Source organism: Plecotus auritus, assembly GCF_963455305.1.
Source record: "Plecotus auritus genome assembly, chromosome: 10".
In the NCBI taxonomy this organism is placed as follows: Eukaryota; Metazoa; Chordata; class Mammalia; order Chiroptera; family Vespertilionidae; genus Plecotus; species Plecotus auritus.
Genome location: NC_137785.1, coordinates 20,090,310 through 20,109,826, shown reverse-complemented (window position 1 = coordinate 20,109,826; position 19,517 = coordinate 20,090,310). Strand labels below are relative to the sequence as shown.

The window sequence follows — 19,517 nt, the reverse complement described above, 5'->3', positions numbered from 1 at the left end:
TTAAAAAACACAAACATCATACTTTAACACACAAGCTCAGTGTCAGCAGTGTGTCCATCACTCTTTCCTGCCCACCCACACCCAATCCAGCAGAGTCCTTGCCTTGTCCATGAGGAGCAGGAAGGAATCAATGAAGTCCTCTGGGGCACTGGGGTCCAGCGTTTTCCGGTGCACATCAATGACCTCAGTGACAAAATCTTCCATTTCTAGAATGAGACTAGATAAGCGAGTGTGGGTGCCAGGGAAGTATTTCAAGATGCCAGAGAAAAATTGCAACATCTCCAGGAAAGCCGGAACCTGTGCTAGTCTCTAGGCTGGTGCTGTGGGTGTTGCAGCTGCACACACAGCTGCATCTGAAGGGCACCTTTCACCCCGTGGGCTTGGGAATGTGCCTCCCAGCTGAAGAGACAATACCCTTTCTGCTATGTGAACAGCTATACCCTTCCCCAGTCACTCTTACAGTTGCCGAGATTTCCTCTTTCAGAGTCCACCCTTGTAGAAGGCCTGATTGCTATCCCCAGTCAGACTCAATGCCCCACCTGGCAGGGTGCAGGGGATGAAGAGTGTGCACAGAAAACCGACCTCTGATGCAGTCTTATTTTGCTGCTAGGACAGAAAGCGTCAGATCCCTGGCCAAGGTCCACTCACCTCAATTCCTGGCCACCAGGGAATCTTTGGCCTTACCTGGCTGTAGAAAGAGCTGATAATGGTGAAGACTTCATTCAGTACATTTAGCAGCTATAAGAATCTAGGGTCCTGGTAATTAAAGCACTCTCCAAAAACGATGGAGCTGCTGGGGGCGGGGGGTGAGGGGTTTACTGCACACTTTGATTTGATGATAAGCACTCATACATTCATAAACAGTAAGGATTTTCATAGAAAAACAAACAAAGACAATGGAGCAGATGATGTTGGCTATGAAGGAGTTAAAGAGGGAGTTGGGATCCAGATAGGGCCCTGGGGATGAGAGATCTGTCATGAGTGGTTCCCTTCTGGGTGGCTCTGGCCTGGCTGGTACTCTCCTAGTATGTGTGATTGTTGTTTTTTTTGTGTGTGTTTTTCTCTTTCTTTAGTCCAGCCTGTCTTTCCCTGGCCTCTACATCTCAGCTTTTTTTCTGAGAATTTTCCCCTGTGAGTCTTGTTTTTCTTGGTCTCTTCATCTGACTTTCTGTGTCTGTCTCTGGTCTTGTCTCTGACTCTGCTTTGAGACCCTTCTCCATGATTTCTCTTTTCAGTGCCTCCAGCGTTCCTTGTCCTTGGCCTCACTGACACTGAGTGTCCCAGACTCGATTTCTATCTTTACCTTTTTCTTTCTAGGGCTTTTCCTTGCAGTGTCTGATTCTAGGTTGATCTTTCTCAGCATACCCAGGTTTTCTTTCTTTTGCTCTCTTTCTCTCTCTCCTCTGCTTTCTCTTACTCTCCCTCTCTCCTTCCCAGTCTCTGTCTCTCTTTGTCTTTCTCATTCTTTTTCTCTTTCTCTGTCTCTAAACCTGTTCCCGCATCTCTCTGTGGCTGTGTCTGGATCCTTCTCCATCAGTCATGTTCTCTCCTCCCTCTGTGTCCCCATCTCACCCACCCCTGTCTGTCACTCCACCCCCTGTCCTGACCAGTGCTTACCCTGGGATTTCCACAACTCCTCTACTAGACACCGAGTCTCATCCTGAATTAGCTTCTCAATGCTCTGCTTCCCCATCCCAAAGTCCCTCATGGTGGTCAGAGAGCATCGCCTAAGAGTCTTCCAAGACTTTCCACTGGCAAAAACCACACCTGATTGATGGTGCATGAAGGGAAGGTTTTAGGATGCATAGAACATTCCCTTGTCCTCTCCCCAGGCCCCACCCATCCCCACTCACCAATTCCCTGGAAGATGGGGTCAACAATAGCAATGTGCCTTCGGCCAGAGAAAGCCTCAGCCTGATCCACCAGGGCCTCCTTCAGCACCTCGTACCCACATAGGATGATGACAGGCCGGGGCCCCAGGTAGACAGTGAAGACATCACCATATGTCTCCTGCAGCTGTGTGGGCAAAGTCAAGATCTCACTCCCTGACTCAAGAGAAGGGTCTCCATCTTCACACCCACATCATACTTCCAGTGTAGCCTAAACCTGGCTGGCTGCAGCCCCATTGGGAAGAAGACACACTTGCATTCCATGGCCCCCAACCTTCCCAGGCAGCCCTTACCCCAAGTGTCCTCCTCTCTCGGCTTTTACAAACCCTCCCAGCTTCTATTTGAGGAATTGCAGAGGCTCCCCACATCCGAGCTCTAGTCCCTCCCAAACCAGGACCACAGCTGAAAGTCTCCAGTCTGTCAGAACGTCTCCCTTCAGTCTCCCTTTCCTACATTCCTACTCAGGTATATTGGGGAATCCAAGGCACCAGTTTATAACCACACAGATCAGGAGGCCCTGGGCTGAGGAGGCCCTTTTATATTGAAAAGGAAAGGGAAAGACAGTAAAATGAGGAGGTAGCAGGACAATGGCAGGGCACAACTACAGTCTACCATGTGGATGAACCTCAAAAATATCATGCCAAGTGAAAGAAGCCATTCACAAAAGACCACATATGTGATTTCATTATATGAATTATGCAGAAGCTTCTCTAGTGGGCATACTGGCCAGATTGTGGCTGAAAGAAACAAACCCCCAGGATGGCCTGAGAAGTCCCATCCAAAAATTGACCCCCAATTGCCTTGCTGCCTGTGAGCTCCTCCTGTCCACCCACCCTTTTTCTCCTCCGCATCTCACTGCCTGGAAGGACTTGAGAAGGCACTTGTGGTCTATTTGCAAAATGTTCCCCAGGAAGGGCAGAGGCCAGGATCCAGGAGGGAGGTGGCCCCAGGAGGTGTTGTGGCCCCCGATTAGCAAGAGGCCTATAAGGATGATGAGGAGCAGGCCAGTCCAGAACACCATGTTCCTTGCCTTCCATTCCGCTGTTTCTCTTAAAAGGTAGGTTGCCCTGTTTGTTGTTTTTTTCTGTGCTTAGTGGGAGAGGGTATGCCAGAAATTTACCTTGGCAGAACTCCTTGTAACTCACCAGAGGCAACAGGGAGCCCAAAGGTGGCAGGTGTTACAGAGGCCAGGAAGTCTAGCATCTTGATTGGATCCCAGACTTTCTTTCCCATGGATGGCCTGAGCTATCTTGGTGGGCAGTGCCCTTGAATGAAGAGCACCTCCCTCAAGAAAGGGTGGTATGCCAGCTGGTTGAACAGGTGATAAGATCTGAGCTCTGGGTCCAAACTGTCTGGGTTCAAATTCAGGTGAAGGCTGTTTCATGGTTTTTGCACTGCAAGTGTGGCTCTCAGCCCATTTTGTCAGAGGGTAGCATTGCATATGAGGGTTTGAGTATAGCTGGAAGGTCCAAAAGTGGAGCATCTTGTTCCCATGGGGACAGGGATATATTCGAAGCATCAGACAAAGTGAGATTGGAGGACATGTGATCTGATGGGGGGAAATTAGCTCCATGTTGGTACTTTGGAGGATTGCTTGAGCTAGCCATTCATTCATTCATTCATTCATTCATTCATTTCTGAGCAAATATTTTTAACACCTGTCATATGCCACACAGGGTTCTTTGTGCTGAGAGAACTGTGATGAACAAGACAACGGGTTTGCCTTCATGGAGTTGGCATGGAGGTGAAGTAGAAGTATTCACCTTCTGGAAATATTCCTAGTGACCTAAAAATAAATGATCACACATAAAGTGGCATGGATCACCACCTGACCTGGAGGTGTCAGGTTTTGGATGTTTATTTGAGTCTCAGTGGATTTGAAGAGGTATATAGGGGAATCCAAGGCACCAGTTTATAACCACACAGATTAGGAGGCCCGGGGCTGAGGAGGCCCTTTTATATTGAAACTAGAGGCCCAGTGCACAAAATTTGTGCGGGCGGGTGTGTGTCCCTCAGCCCAGCCTGCACCCTCTCCAATCTAGGACCCCTTGAGGGATGTCCGACTGCCTGTTTAGGCCCAATCCCAGTAGGATCAGGGTGTGCGGGCAGTCGGACATCCCTCTCACAATCCAGGACTGCTGACTCCCAACTACTCGCCTGCCTGCCTTCCTGATTGCCCCTAACCTCTTCTGCCTGCCAGCCTGATCACCCCCTAACCACTCCCCTGCCAGCCTGATTGATGCCTAACTGCTCGCCTGCCAGCCTGATTGCCCCTAACTGCCCTCCCCTGCAGGCCTGGTCACCCCTAACTGCCCTCCCCTGCAGGCCTGGTCACCCCTGACTGCCCTCCCCTGCAGGCCTGGGTCCCCCCCAACTGCCCTTCCCTGCAGGCCTGGTCACCCCCAACTTCCCTCCTCTGTCGGCCTGATCACCCCTAACTGCCCTCCCCTGCAGGCTTGATCGCCCCCAACTGCCCTCCATTGCAGGCCTGGTCCCTCCCAACTGCCCTCCCCTGCTGGCCATCTTGTGGCGGCCATCTTGTGTCCACATGGGGGCAGCCATCTTTGTGTGTTGGAGTGATGGTCAGTTTGCATATTACTCTTTTATTAGATAGCATAGAGGCCTGGTGCACAGGTGGGGGCCAGCTGGTTTGCCCTGAAGGGTGTCCCGGATCAGGGTGGGGGTTCCCTTGGGGCGTGGGGTGGCCTGGGTGAGGGGCCTGTGGTGGTTTGCAGGCCAGCCACACCCCCCGGCGACCCAAGTGGAGGCCCTGGTATCTGGGATTTATTTACCTTCTATAATTGAAACTTTGTAGCCTTGAGCGGAGCCAAGCCTCCTGCTTGCTCTGTGGCCACAGCCATTTTTGTTGGGATTTATTTATCTTCTATAATTGAAACTTTGTAGCCTTGAATGGAGGCCTGGGCCAGCCAGGGTGTGCAGAAAGCTTGGCTTCCTCTATTACCGGGGAAACCCAAGTCTCCTGCTCACTCTGTGGCCGCAACCATCTTGGTTGGGGTTAATTTGCATACTCACTCCTGACTGGCTGTTGGGCATGGCTTGTGGGTGTAGTGGAGTGATGATTAATTTGCATATTACTCTTTTATTAGATAGGAAGGGAAGGGAAAGACAGTAAAATGAGGTGGCAGCAGGACAATGGCAGGGCACAACTACAGTCTACAATGTGGATGAACCTCAAATATATCATGCTAAGTGAAAGAAGCCATTCACAAAAGGCCACATATGTGATTTCATTATATGAATTATGCAGAAGAGACAAATGTAGAAAGCACTAATTATACTAGTAAAAATGGATGATTTTTTTTGTCTCTGAGTTACAGATTAATTTAAAAATATATGGGTGGGAGGAGCTTTGATAAAGAGTTTGAGTTCTAGAGCTACAGAGACTGAGTGTGAATCTTGAGCCTGCACTCACTAACCATGTGACCTCAGACAACTGATGCCATTGCCCCACCTCTGTGTACTCATCTGTACAATGGACATGATTATTGTACCCACCACATGGGGCTACTGGGAATAGTATTCAAGCAAGATCATGTATGTACAGATCACGGAGCACAAGGAGTTGTTAAATGGAGGCTGTGGTTGTTCTAAGGAAGGGAGAAGTCACTCAGGGTAAGCAGTGGCCTACGGGGCAGAACTGCGGAGAGATCCTCAGCTGAGTGTTCCCTTTCAGCCTCCAATTTCTATATATACACCACTTCTGGAATTCTGTTAACAGAGGAAAGGAGAACACCTCTTTGAGTCTTTAGAAGAGCTGCAGCATGATGGAAGGAGACAGTCTGCAGAACGGACTTTCTCGTGGAGGTGGCAACCAATGAGGAAGAAGGAGACTGGCTTGTATCAGATCTCTCAGATGCAGAGCATGGGTAGAGTCAGGCAACATCCTTGCAAAGGTGGGAATACTTCATGACCCTGGAATCCTTTGATCTCCTTCTTTTAACCCCCTCAGCGGGACAGGAATTGGATCTGGTACAATGGGGGCAGCTTGCCCACTCCACACTCCCGGGGTGTGAGGTCAATGTCCTCAGGGGCTATGGGACTGGCCACGGAGAAATTCTGGAGGATGGTGGTGAAGAAGAGGAATAATTCCGCACGGGCAATACCTTCTCCAAGACAAATGCGCTTCCCTGTGGGCACAGAAGATCAACAATGTGGACCTGGTGTGGATGCATATTCTTTTTGTTGTGTGTGTGTGTGTGTGTGTGTGTGTGTGTGTTTTAAATACATTTTTATTGATTTCAAATAGGGGAAGGGAGAGGGAGAATGAGATAGAAACATAAATGATGAGAGAGAATCATTGATCAGCTGCCTCCTGCACGGCCCCTACTGGGATCAAGCCCACAACCTGGGCATGTGCCCTGACCAGGAATCGAACCGTGACCTCCTGGTTCATAGGTCAATGCTCAATTGCCGGCTGGGCTGGATGCATATTCTTTGCCCAAAGTCCAGACACCTGTGTCTATTGCAACTGGTTTGGATGGGACTAGCCTTTCACTTGTAATTCAGGGTGGACTTTTAGGGTGTCCCCAAACCTCTAAAACCGGGTGCAAATCTTTGATGTATATCTTTCCAGGGGAGACTGTAGCTTCTGTTAGATTTCCAAAGGTTCGGTTGGCCTCACAGAGTCTAAGGACTATCATTGGATTGGATGTGTGTATGTGTGTGTGGTTGTGTGTGTGTGTGTGCATGCGCACCTCCACATGTATAGATGTGGGCATAGTTCCAACAACATTTGGAGAATTGTTAATATTTGTAAAAATTCTTAGAAAAGCTCTGGCTGGTGTGGCTTGGTGATTAGAGTGTTGGCCTGCACACTGAAGGGTCCAGGATTCGATTCCTTGTCAAGGGCATATATCTGGGTTGCAGGTTCAATCCTCAGCCCCAGTCAGGGCACATGTGGGAGGCAACCAATCGATGTGTCTTTCACATTGATGTTTCTCTCTCTCTCTCTCTCTCTCCCCCCCCTCCACCCCCCACTCCCTTGCACTCTCTCTAAAAATCAATGGGAAAAATAACCTCAGGTGAGGATTAACAAAACGGAAGAATTATTCAAAGAATTTCTGGTCCACACTAAGGATCCTATATGTGTAGATCATACTTGGTGTGTTTTTTCAGGTATGTGTGGTGGAGACTGTGGGGTGAATGTCTGGCACTGCATGTGATTTTCTATCTCTGGGTTATTTTCATTTACACTTGGCATTCAATATTATTTTATATTAGTTTCAAGTGTACAGCACAGTGGTTAGACATATATATATGAGGTGATCCACCTATGAGTCTACCATACATCTGACACCATACATAGGTATTTCAATATTATTGGCTATATTCCATAAACCGTACTTTATATCACCGTGAATATTTTGTAACTACCCATCTGTACTTCTAACTCCCTTCACCTTTTCACCCAGTCCCCCAAGCCTCCTTGCCTCTAGTAACCATCAGTTTGTTCTTTGTTTCTTTGGTATGTTTCTGTTTCCTTTCTTATCTCTGTTTTGTTTCTTATCTCAGTGTTAAGAAAAAAACAAACCCATTGTACATAAACTTGTGAATGGTATTTATGTATGTGAGGTGGGTGTATGGCTTCCATCAGATTCTCAGAGGTGTACACCACCCCCCACCCCAGTCTCTATATATAAAAGCCTAAGAGACCATCGCAACCGAAGGGACGATCGAGCAGCAGGCTGCATGAGGTGACCCAGCTGGCAGGGGGGTTAGCGAGGGGTGACCAAACGATTGAGCAGCAGGCTGCGTGGGGCAACCAGGCCAGCAGGGGGGTGAGTGAGGGGCGACCAAATGACTGAGCAGCAGGTTGTGTGGGGCAACCCGGCTGGCAGGAGGGGTTAGTGAGGGGCGACCAAACGATCAAACAGCAGGCTGCATGGGGCGACCAGGCTGGTAGGGGGGGCAATTGGGGGCAACCAGGCCGGCAGGTTGGGGCAGTGAGGGACTACCAGGCCAGCGGGGGGCAGGGGGCAGTTAGGGGCTATTAGGCAGGCAGGCAGGTGAGCAGTTAGGAGCCAGTCATCCCGGATTGTGAGAGAGATGTCTGACTGCCAGTTTAGGCCCGATCCAGGGCCTAAACTGACATCCCCCAAGGGGTCCCGGATTGGAGAGGGTGCATGCTGGGCTGAGGGCCCCACCCCACCACCCATGCACAAATTTCATGCATGGGGCCTCTAGTAGGTTATAAACCACTGGCTTGGAGAGAAATGAGGGCAAAGGGAGCCAGAAAGGTCAGGCAGACACTGAGAGTCTCCTCCATTACTTAATGATTCCTAATCTGCAAGCTGACCACTTTGGACAGGCCATTTCAATGATTGGGTTTCCAAGCATTTCCTAAACCTTTCAAGTTATTGGACATTGTGCCTGTGTGGAGGTATCTGGGGAAGGGTTCACATTTTTGGCACACCTAGAAGTTAGGACACATGGGCAAAAAATCTGCAGGGCAGGGCTCTGGCATGGTTCCTCTCCTGTAACTGGCTCCATGACCCACCTCATTCTAGAAGAGCCTGTTATCTCCTTCCCACTCTGTCCTTCCATCCTTGGGGCTGTCCTTTGAACCCTTCAGTAGACATTTGTCTCTAACACCTCTTTGGCTGAGCTTGTCTTTCTTTCTGCCCATGGCAGCTAACTATTTTGTTTTGTTTTCTGTCTTCACATCCTGACAATACTGTTTCTCTGTCTATGTGACTTGTCTGATGCATTATCTTCAGTCCCCAGTAAAGCACTGGGCTCAGAGTATGCTGCTCAACAGATATCTTATACCGAGGTATAGAGAGGTTAACATACCTTCCCAGGGTCCAGCATTCCAAGGTGTGCCACTGGGCTGTGATCTCACCTTTTAAACCTCTTCTAGGGTTGTAGTGAATATGGGATGGGATAATGAAGGTAAAGCAGCTGGCATGTACTAACTGCTCAATAAACAAAAGCCTCTCCTTGATGTCTCAAGGAGGTGAAGACACCTGCACTCTGGTGTCTGGGAAGCAAGTGCAGATCCAGCTTACCTACAGAGAAGGGCATAAAAGCTTCATTCTTCGTAAGTGCCCCATTGGCATCCAGAAAGTGGTTAGGGTTGAAGGTGTCTGGTGTGTCAAAGTAACGTGAGTCAAAGAGAGCAGAGTGCAGGATGGGATATACTTCAGTGTCCTGAGGAATGATCACAAGATAAAAAATATTGCCATTCCCTTCCCCACCCCACCCTGAAACACAACATGAAACAAGAAGCACCAGTGATAAAACAAGAGGTCAAGTTTGGAGAGTAAGAGAAGCCAGGATCCCACACAGGAGGGATGTGGTTGCCTGGCTGGCCTCACCTTTGGGATGATGTACCCTCGGAAGTTAGTGTCTTTGGTGACCACATGGGGCACACCAATAGGGAGCAGGTCTCCGAATCTCTGAATCTCCTGGATGACTGCTTCAGTGTATGGCATTTTGGCCCGGTCATCAAGGGCTGGAGGGCGATGTGAGCCAATCACCTGATCAATCTCCTTGTGGACTTTCTCTGCATAGAAGAGTAAACCTTTTTTTAAAGGAGCATTTCAGCCCAGTTGGCATAGCTCAGTGGTTGAACATTGACCTATGAACCAGGGGTTCATGGTTCAATTCCTGATTAGAGCATATGCCCAGTTGCAGGCTCAATCCCCAGTGAGAGGTGTGCAGGAGGCAGCCAATCAATGATTCTCTCTCAACACTGTTGTTTCTATCTCTCTCTCCCTCTCCCTTCCCCTCTGAAATCAATAAAAGTGTATTTAATAATAATAATAATGGACATTTCAGTAGGGACACTGCTTTCTATGGGCCAATGAACCAGAAAAAACTTATAGGCCCTAGCTGATTTGGCTCAGTGGATAGAGCATTGGCCTATGGACTGAAGCTGGTTTAATTCCTGTCAAGGGCATATGCCTGGGTTGCGGGCTGTGCAGGAGGCAGCCAGTCAATGATTCTCTCTCATCATTGTTGTTTCTATCTCTCTCTCCCTCTCCCTTCCTCTCTGAAATCAATAATAATAATTTTTTTAAAACTCACAGTAAAGTGTTTAATCATTGACACTCCTCAAAACAATCAGCTTGGGGTGGGGGAGCAAAGAGAAAGCTGGAAGAATTCTCAATTTTTGAAATCTAATGAATGTTATAGATTCTTTCCCCCACATGCACAGGGAAACACACACGCACACATCACATATCAGATTGAGAACTCGAGGCTATGCACCTGTCAAAATTTCTTCTCTAAGATGAGTGGGAAGTGAACTAATATTTATTGTGTGTATTTTAAATGAGGTACTGTGCTAGGTCCTCAGGAATATGACAGTGAAATAGATCAATAGATTAACCCATGAATAATTGGGTAAATAAATGAATATATCAATCAACCAATTCATAAATAAAAAGACTGATGGAAGAAAGAACATTATTTAATGGATGCATGTATTTACTTATCAATCAATAGATGAATAATTACCAATAGACAAATAAATCAATAAACCTAATCAACCAATAAATTACCTGAATAAATGGATGGCTAGATTTATGGAGGAATAAGTGAATGAGTAAATTAGTAGGAAAAGTAATAAATGGATGATGGTTTGATGACATGAATAAATGAAAGATGATTCAGTGAATTAATTGTGCAATTAATGAATTGAAGGGGTAGAAGAGTTAAGAATGAATTGAAAGACTGATGGAAGGATTAAGGAATGAAACCTAGTTCATAGAAAGACAGATGGATGCATGCATGAATGAATGAGTGAGCCAATGAATCACGGCACATAGTTCATTCAATTACCCTTGTTTCAAAGGATCAACAGGTAAATTGATTAATCCAAATAAAGAATGGAAGTGTATGTTCTTGGGCAGATCATAGATAAAGGAATCTGAGCATACAGACCAATTAAAGCACAGACAGATGAATGGATGGGTGGATGGATGGATGCGTGGATGGATGAGTGAATTTTTAAGAGATCAGTGAAAACAGGAGAACAGATTGACAGATTCTTCATCCATCCATCCAACAGGGCTGGCTTAGTTGGCAGCTCATTCAAACCTGCAGTGTTCTTGATTTCGGAGGGGAATGCTGCCTCTCTCATTTAGGCAGGATCCCTACCCCACTTCTGCAGCCAAAAAGGGATCGGAGGACTACCCAGATTGGCTGCCCCCACCCTGCCTACCTGCGATGTGGGGATATTTGAGCATTAGCAGGAATCCATAGCGGAGAGTGGTGCTGGTGGTCTCCGTGCCCGCAAAGAAGAGAGAGAGCGCAGTGTTGAGGAGGTTCTGGTAGTGGAACTCGCTGTTTGGGTGGGACTTCTCCTGGGTCCAGAGGGGCGGGGTTCATTGGAATCAGGGGAGGCTGGAACCTTGCTGCATGCACGTATCAGGGTCCCCCCACCTGTTTCTGGGTCTCTCACACCATCTGGTCCATTTTACTTTTCTCTGTCCTCTTCATGTCCACCCATATATCCCTATCTCTGTCTCTCTTCACTCTGGCTCTGTTTCAATCCATTGCAACATCTCTTTGGTGTGCTTGTCTCACTTCCTCTCCCAGCCTCTTTCTGCCTCTGTGGGTCTTTTCAGCTATTGCCCTATTGTTTGTCCCTTGTCCTTTATTTCTCTGATCTCTCTCTCTCTCTCTCTCTCTCTCTCTCTCTCTCTCTCGTCCTCTCTCTTCTTCCCTCCCTCTCTCTATCCATCCCTCTCTGCCTCCTCCTTAGTTTCTCCTTCTTTCATCCCTCCTACCTTTTCCTAATATCCCCTCTGCATCCTCTGTTCTTCCATTTCCTCATTCCCCTCCCTTCTTCTCACTGCCCCTCATCTTTTCCTCCCTCCCCTCCCCTTTCATTCCCCTCTCTCAAACCCCACTTTGTCCATGCGGAGCAGGTAAGTATCAATGAAGTCCCGGGGGGCATCGGGGTCCAGGGTCTCCCTGTGCTTCTCCACGCTGTGGCCAATGAAGTCTTTGACTTCCTGCATGTTTCTGTAGATTTGCCTGTGTGTGCCAGGAAAGTACTTCAAGAAGTCAGAGAGGAGCTCAAACACCTGTGGGAGACAATGGGGCTGTAAGGTCCTTCTGGGGCAGAGGAAGAGACAACCCTCCTGGGCCCTAAAACCTCTGGTAGAGGGAAATCTGTCTCCTCTCTCTCTCTCTCTCTCTCTCTCTCTCTCTCACACACACACACACACACACACACACACACACACATTCTTGTCAACTCTGCCTCTCAGGATCTCTTTATCTTTGCTCTTTTTTGTCTTGCTTTCTCTTTCTTCTCTCTTTTCCCTCCCTCTAATTCTCTGACTCTCTGTTTCTGCCTCCTCCATTACTCCTCTTTCTTTCTCTTCATCTCTCAGTCCTTATTTCACCATCTCTCTCTCCCTCCAGGTGTCTGTGGCGCTGTCTCTCCCTGTTGTCCTGCACATCTTCCAACCTTAAGCTGCATTTCTGGGGCCCCAAAGCAGATCACCCCTTTCCCCTTTCCTGGATGCCCACCTCCTCCCCACCCTCCCTCACCCTCTCCCTGACCTGGCTGGAGAAGGAGCTGATGAGTGCGAAGGACTGGTAGAACATGTCCAGAAGCTTCAGAAAATCAGGGTCTCTGTAGGCAAAGCGTTTTCCAAAGACAATGGAGCAGATGATGTTGGAAGTGATGGAGTGGAAGAGGAAGGTAGGGTCCTGGAGGGCTCCTAGGAGGAGGAAGTGACTGTCAAGGGACACAGATTCAAATATCTGGGGAGCACTTGGCAGCTGCCCCATCTTTGTGTAACTGTCCTTCATTGCTCAGTAATGATAAAATAGGAATAATAACAGCTACCACTCACTAGCCCATATGATATGCCAGGCCCTAGTCTATTATTTTATTATTTTTTATTGTCACCTGAGGATATTTTTTCCATTGACTTTATTTTTATAGAGAGTGGAGGGGATGGAGGAGGGGAGGGGGGAGAGAGGAACATGATTGCCTCCCACACATGCCCTGCAACTGAGGTATGGAATGGAACCTGAGACCAGGAATGGAACTTGACCAGGAATGGAACCTGAGACCCTTCAGTATGAGGGCCGATGCTCTAACCATTGAGCACTGGCCAGTGCTATTTTATTTAATTCTCACCTCAACCCTGTAAGGAAGATGTAGTTCTGTTATTATCTCCATTTCATAGATGGGCAAACAGAGAAGTCAAGTAATTTGACCAGGGTTACCCAGCGACTCATCACTGGGGCCAGGATTCAGACCCAGGCAGCCCGGCTACGGAGGCTGCGTGGCTGGTCCCCTCTCAGGCCAGTTCTGACGGGGGGAGCAGGTACAATTAAGTCCCAGGGCCAGAGGGAGTGCAATGCAGGTGTTCAATCAATTGCATGTACAAATTTAAAAGCTCTGTTCTCCCTGCCCCTTTCTGTCTCTCCCCTTACTTCCTTTTTTCACCTCTAGGGGTCTCTGGTCTTCAGGAAATTGTTCTACACTTGTTAACTGATGTCTACATACGCGAGGCTAGCCCTGGGGAAGGGAGGGTGGGCTGTGAGCCCACGAACGACAGATCACAGATCGTCAGGTCATCCGGTTGGTGCCGTCTTCTCTGTGGGTCTCACCTGTTCATCGTCTCTTGTTCCTCTGCAGACCCTTTACTGAGCCTGTCTGTCTCTCTCACTTTCTCTGCCTTTTTCTTTTTGCCTCAAGGAGTCTCTTCCACTCACTCTGTCTGTGTGTCTCTCTTTGACTTGGTCCCTCCATCTCTGTCTCTTTCACCTTCTCTGTCTGCCTCAGTCTGCTTCCTCCTGTCTTTCTCTTAGTCCCTCTGTCTCTTTTCCTTTATTGTTCCTGTGTCTCTGCCTCTGCTTCTCCCTCCAAACCTTTCAATCTCTTGAGAAAGGACCCTGTTACCTTTATATCTTATAAACATCAGTTTTAGGGAGAATCTAAAAACAACCAGAAGTGATTCTCTGATAGCCCATCCAGCTGCAGAGCAGAAAACCCCACTGCCCTCACTGCCAGTTTGTCAGCAGTTCACTCAAGAAAAGGAAAACAGCCCTAACTGGTTTGGCTCAGTGGATGGGGCATTGTCCTGTGGACTGAGGGGTCCCAGGTTCGATTCCAGTCAAGGGCATATGCCTTGGTTGCGGGCACATCCCCAGTGGGGAGTGTGCAGGAGGCAGCTGAATCAATGTTTCTCTCTCATCGATGTTTCTAGCTCTCTGTCCGTCTCCCTTCCTCTCTGTAAAAAAGTCAATAAAATATATTTTTTTAAAAAAGAAAAAAAAGTAAAGGAAAACAGTCCATTGTTTTCCAATGTCTGAAGTTCTTCCTTTTCTCTCTTTGCTTTCCTTTATTTAAGTCCTGTTTTGCCTTTGATATATACAATTAATCCATGAATCGGTTTCCTTGAACACAAGTAAACAGCCAGAAAAGGCCTAATATCTAAGTATATGGCCCGGCTGGTGTGGCTCAGTGGTTGAGTGTTGACCTATGAACCAGGAGGTAATAGTTCAATTCCGGATCAGGGCACATGCCCAGGTTTCAGGCTCAATCCCCAGTAGAGAGCATGCAGATGACTGCCAATCAATGATTCTTTCTCTCTCTCTCCCTCTCCCTTCCTCTCCTCTCCCTTCCTCTCTTGAAATCAATGAAAATATTGTGTGTGTGTGTGTGTGTGTGTGTGTGTGTGTGTGTGTCTTTGAGTTAGTATACATCCCACATCTCTTCTGGTTCCCTTGTCCCTCTCCTACTCAGCTCCATCCATCTCTGTGTCCCTTCCTGTGTCCCTGTCCCTCTGTCTGATGATCTATCTAGCTCTGTCTTTCTTTATCTCTACTTCTCTTCCTCTGCCCACGTACACCCCTGCCTTTCTGTTGCCGTGTACCCTGATTCTCTCTATTACACTGTCTCTTTCCTTACCATCCCCCAGGCTCACCCTGGGATTTCTGAAGCTCCTCCACCAGACACCGTGCCTCCTCCTGAATCCGCTCCTCCACACTCCGCTTGCCCATCCCGAAGTCCCTCATGGTGGCCAGAGAAAATCGCCGAAGAGTCTTCCAACGTTCCCCGTTGGCAAACACCACACCTGTGGAGGCAGGCATGGGTTGCAGAGGAAGTTGGAAGGAGATTCTGAGTCCCTCTCCACCCCTATTCTGCCTTACCAGATTCACCTGGCAATCCCCATCCTCCATTCCTTGCCCCCACCTCCCTTTCCCCTGGTGCCTTTCAGGCCCTTACCATATCCTTGAAAGACTTGATCAACAACAGCAATTTTCCCCCGGCCAGAAAAGGCCTCAGCTTGGTCCACCAGGGCCTCCCGGATGGCCTCTGTCCCACATAGTATGACCACAGGCCTTGGCCCCAGGTACACCGTGAAGACATCCCCATATTTGTCTCGGAGCTGCCAAGCATACCCACACCAACAGTGTTAAACCATTAAAACACATATAGATTGGTAATTAGCTGGCACCCCAAAACCCTCCACCTGACTCTGCCTTTCTCCTTCCCAGGATCCAGCAACTAACAGAGTAACCCATGACCTAGCCAGGGACTGTGTGATTGATTGGTGCCCTGAGTAGTATAGGTGGTTAAATATCTCTAATATCACCCCTGCCCATAACCTTAAGTCTGGCCAGATTTCCCTGGCATCACAACTAAAGGATCATCCTTTTGTGACCCACATCAACCTGCTGTCTGCATCCTGACAATTTCCCCAGAGAAATACCCTGAACAGCCCTATGATAGACAGGAAGAGAAAGTGATGGCCCTCTGGTGCTGATCACGAGATCTGAAAAAATCATCATATCAGTACAGCCACTTTGGACACTGCTCAGTGGTATTTACTGAAGCTGAAAGTTTACATGTATACTCCGTGACGCATCAACTGAATTTCAGGTACATGTCCCAAAATGTGTACTTGTGTTCACCGAAATACAGGACAAGGAGACCTTATTAATACAATGCTCATCACCATCCATACGTATCCATACCATGGAATGCTAAACAGCAGTGAAAACATACTACTGCATACCCAACAACATGAATGAAACTCACGGGCATAACGCTGAGCAAAATTAGACACAAAAGAGTCCATACATGATAATTCTATTTATATGAAGTTGAAAAACAGATAACATGAACCTTGGTCTCAGGATAGTGGGAAGGTAGAGACTGGATGGGGATGCGAGTAGGGTATCTGAGGATGGGCCATGTTGTTACTTATCTGCACGTATATTGTGTGAGTGTGTTTGAGAAAATTCACTGAGCTGAGCACTTATGATTTGTGCACTTCTTAGGGTGATGTTCAACAGTAAAAAGTTGGCCCTAGCCAGATTGGCTCAGTGGATAGAGCATCAGCCTGCGGACTCAAGGATCCCGGGGTTCGATTCCGGTCAAGGGCATGTACCTTGGTTGCGGGCACATGCTCAGTAGGGGGTATGCAGGAGGCAACTGAATCGATGTTTCTCTCTCATCGATGTTTCTAACTCTTTATCCCTCTCCCTTCCTCTCTGTAAAAAATCAATAAAATATATTTAAATAAATAAATAAATAAACAAACAGTAAAAAGTTGACTTACAGCCCTAGCCGGTTTTGCTCAGTGGCTAGAGCATTGCTTGTGTTGTGGACTGAAGGGTCCCAGGTTTGATTCTGGCCAAGGGTACATGCCCGAGTTGTGAGCTTGATCTCCAGTAGGGGGCATGCAGGAGGCAGCCAATCAATGACTCTCATCATTGATGTTTCTATCTCTCTCCCCCTCTCCCTTCCTCTCTGAAATCAATAAAAATACATTAAAAAAAAAAAAAGTTGACTTACAATCGTAAAAGTTTAAGTTTTTGTGATTTTTATGAAAAATATCTCACACTGATCTCTGCAAAACCTCCTCACTGGTCTCTCTACTCCCACTCTTTTCCCATCTACAATCATTTCATCACCTATCCCTCCCTACCCTGATGCTGGAGTAATGCCATTAAAATGTAAATTAATATCACTAACCTGCTCCAAATCCTCCAGTGCTCCCACCTCATTGAGAATAAAAGCTGAAGTCTCCACCATGGTCCACATGGCCACATCACCCCTCTGCTTCTCCCCCCACTGGTCCCTTTGCTCACTCAGATCCCACCTCCACATTGTCCCTCAAGATGCTGAACTTGCTCATTCTTCAGGGTTCTTGCACCTGCCTCTCTCTGATGCCTCCTCCTGACTCTTTCTGTGTCTCTGTCCAGAAACAAAGCAGGATTGAGTCTTTTCCTCACAACTCAGTCTAAAGTAGTTTTAGTCATAGCTCTTGTCTACCTTATGTGTTTATTTCCTTATTTGTATGCTCTGTCCAATGCTACACCTACAACATCCCCCAGCACACAGAAGGTGCCCAGGAATCTACTATTTAATGAGTGAATAAATGAATGAGTGGATCAAAGGAGCTGCCATTTAATGAGCATTTACTATACACCAGGCTCTATGCAATACCCCATCTCATCCTCACCGTTTTACGAGGGACACATTCTTATTGTCACTGTATCGTTTTACAGAAGAGGAAACTGAGACTCAATGAGTAAGTTGAAACTGGAACACAAATCCAAGCCGGACTCCAGAAGGACTTGGGAACATGTAGGGGAATGGAGGAGGAGCAGCGGCACCTTCCCCAACCTGTCCCATCATGGCACCCACTAGCTTATTCTCTCTCTCTCTCTCTCTCTCTCTCTCTCTCTCTCCTCCCCCCTTCCCCCACGAGGATCATGAACACCTGGAGGATCCTTGGAAGGTCCATGTAAGAGATTTGGGGATCTGAAACTCTCAAAATTTTTGCAATGATGTGTGTGGATATTGGGAGGGAGCCTAAAGGTTTAATGAGATTCTCAAGAAATTTAGTGATTCCCAAACTGTTCACAACTTCAGTCTCTGAGGGCACTGACATGAGGGCCCTCCCTGTTGGACCCAAGCTTCCCCTCTGTGAAGCCCCAGCTGTGTGGCTGTGGACAGTGCCTTCCCCAAGCCAAGCCTCACTGTCCTCATCGCTAAGATGGGGGTTAGCACCTCACCCAGCCCACAGGATTGTTGTAAGTGAGACCTGGTGAGTTCCCACAACAATATAGGCAAATCCCAGCCACATCATTCTGAATGAAGAAACTAAGTCCAGGGATTTATGGGAAAGCATGGTACCCTGTGGTACATTGAAGACAATGAGAACTAAATCACACATACTTGGGGCTTCCACATAATATGATCAAACTCTCTCTGTTAAAAGCAAAGCTAATGACAAGCCCAAGATTCAGGAGTGTGATCACCGTGCTGGGGGCAAGGGGTGCAGTGGGAGATGGACTATAAGGCAGGAGGCAGCTGGAAGTCCCTGTCAGTGCTCCTGTTCTCCCACTGGAAGGTGGGTTCATGGGGTAGATTACATTACTAATAACTAAATAGATACAAAACACAAAGTCATGCCTGGGAAGCAGTGATGCAGAGCCCAGTACATCCTCCTTAGTGTCAGCTGTTACGTACAGCACATTCATGTGCATTATTGGTAAGCCCTCTGTGCCTGGACTCCTGCTCCCTTCCTCCTTCCCTGTCCTGGCGCTGATATGGACCAGTCTTTCCTTTTCTTTTGTTGACAGAGGAGAAATCTATTTGACTAATGACACTGCCCCCTTTTCTCTCTCATGGGCAGGGTGGGGGAGGTAGGCACCCAGGAACTTGGCAGAAGGTCACAAAAAATGTGAAATACTACACCCATGGCTCATACCCAGACGCCTCTTCATCCCCACTTGCCCACTCCAGAGACAGTGGCACACAATTCCCAGTGAACAAGACGATCTACCGTGCTTCAGCTGCCTGCCTCTTACTCACCAACCTCACACTCCCCACCCCTGAGCCTGGAAGGATCCTTACTCTCTCTAGTAAGTGATCCCCAGTACGGAGACAGGAAGCCCCTCTCCAACCCGTCCACCTGCATCTCACCCTCTGGAAGGATTTGAGTAGACCTCGTCTGTCCATCTGCAGAAGGTTCCCGAAGAAGGGCAGGGGACGGGGGCCTGGCGGAAGGTGGCCATGTGCCTTTGGGTGGCCCCTGGCCAGGAGAATCACGAGTCCCGTGACGAGAGCAAGGAGGAGGAGGACACTGAGCTCCATGGTCCCAATCTGACTGCCTTCCAGCCCACTGCAGTCTCAACTCGGGCCTTTTATCCTGATCCTGCCTCCACACCCAGTTATGTAACTTCATCCATTCCCCGCCTCCCCTCTGTCATTGTCCAGGAGCGTGAACTTGAAAGAGAGGTTCTAATGGGCCCATACTTCCAGTCCAGTAGCTTGCTTTCTCCCGACCTCAGCAACCACTCCCTAGATGCTGGCAGAGACACGGTAGTGGTTACAAAGGTCAGCATGAGTGCTCGTGAGAGCTCACATGTGTTTATTTTGTGGGTACGAGTGAGCATGCACTGTCTTGTTGCTGTGCCCTTGTTTGTGTGTTTATGCTTACATGTCTGCCCATGCCTGCTTGCATCTGTGTGCACTTGTATAATTTTTTATGTGAAGGGGTATCTGTATTGATGTGCATGTGTGGGTGTGTTTTGTGTATGAGTCTGCGTGTGCTTATGAACTATTTTGCATGTGCACAGGCTTACATGTATTTCTATGTGAAGGGGTGTTTGCTT

The 19,517-nt window shown here is 48.0% G+C and overlaps 1 protein-coding gene across 3 annotated transcripts; it reads right to left on the bottom strand.

Annotated features, from left to right (window-relative positions):
• Nucleotides 1-1,071: 1,071 nt before the first annotated feature.
• LOC308236174 (cytochrome P450 2B11-like) lies at nt 1,072-19,016 on the bottom strand. Of its 3 annotated transcripts, none has more exons than XM_080645549.1 (9): nt 18,826-19,016; nt 15,112-15,274; nt 14,810-14,959; nt 12,429-12,589; nt 11,768-11,944; nt 11,077-11,218; nt 9,227-9,414; nt 8,918-9,059; nt 1,072-2,016 (listed from the first exon to the last, which is right to left on the bottom strand). In XM_080645549.1, exons 1-9 carry the CDS (start codon nt 18,994-18,996, stop codon nt 1,997-1,999), a joined length of 1,314 nt encoding a protein of 437 aa, XP_080501675.1. In that variant the 5' UTR covers nt 18,997-19,016; the 3' UTR covers nt 1,072-1,996. The 3 variants fall into 3 exon arrangements, with proteins under 3 accessions (XP_080501675.1, XP_080501674.1, XP_080501676.1); XM_080645548.1 differs by lacking the exon at nt 1,072-2,016 and adding an exon at nt 4,480-6,037; XM_080645550.1 differs by lacking the exons at nt 1,072-2,016; nt 11,768-11,944 and adding an exon at nt 4,480-6,037.
• Nucleotides 19,017-19,517: the final 501 nt, after the last annotated feature.

Bases quoted from the DNA above. Each gene is read 5' to 3' on its own strand.
- LOC308236174 (XM_080645548.1), bottom strand. From the start codon at position 18,996: ATGGAGCTCAGTGTCCTCCTCCTCCTTGCTCTCGTCACGGGACTCGTG. The intron at 15,275-18,825 runs GTGAGATGCAGG...TATGCTTGGCAG, and splicing joins TACTCAAATCCTTCCAGAGG to CTCCGAGACAAATATGGGGA. The intron at 11,219-11,767 runs GTGGGGTTTGAG...CTCTGGACCCAG, and splicing joins ACCTGCTCCGCATGGACAAA to GAGAAGTCCCACCCAAACAG.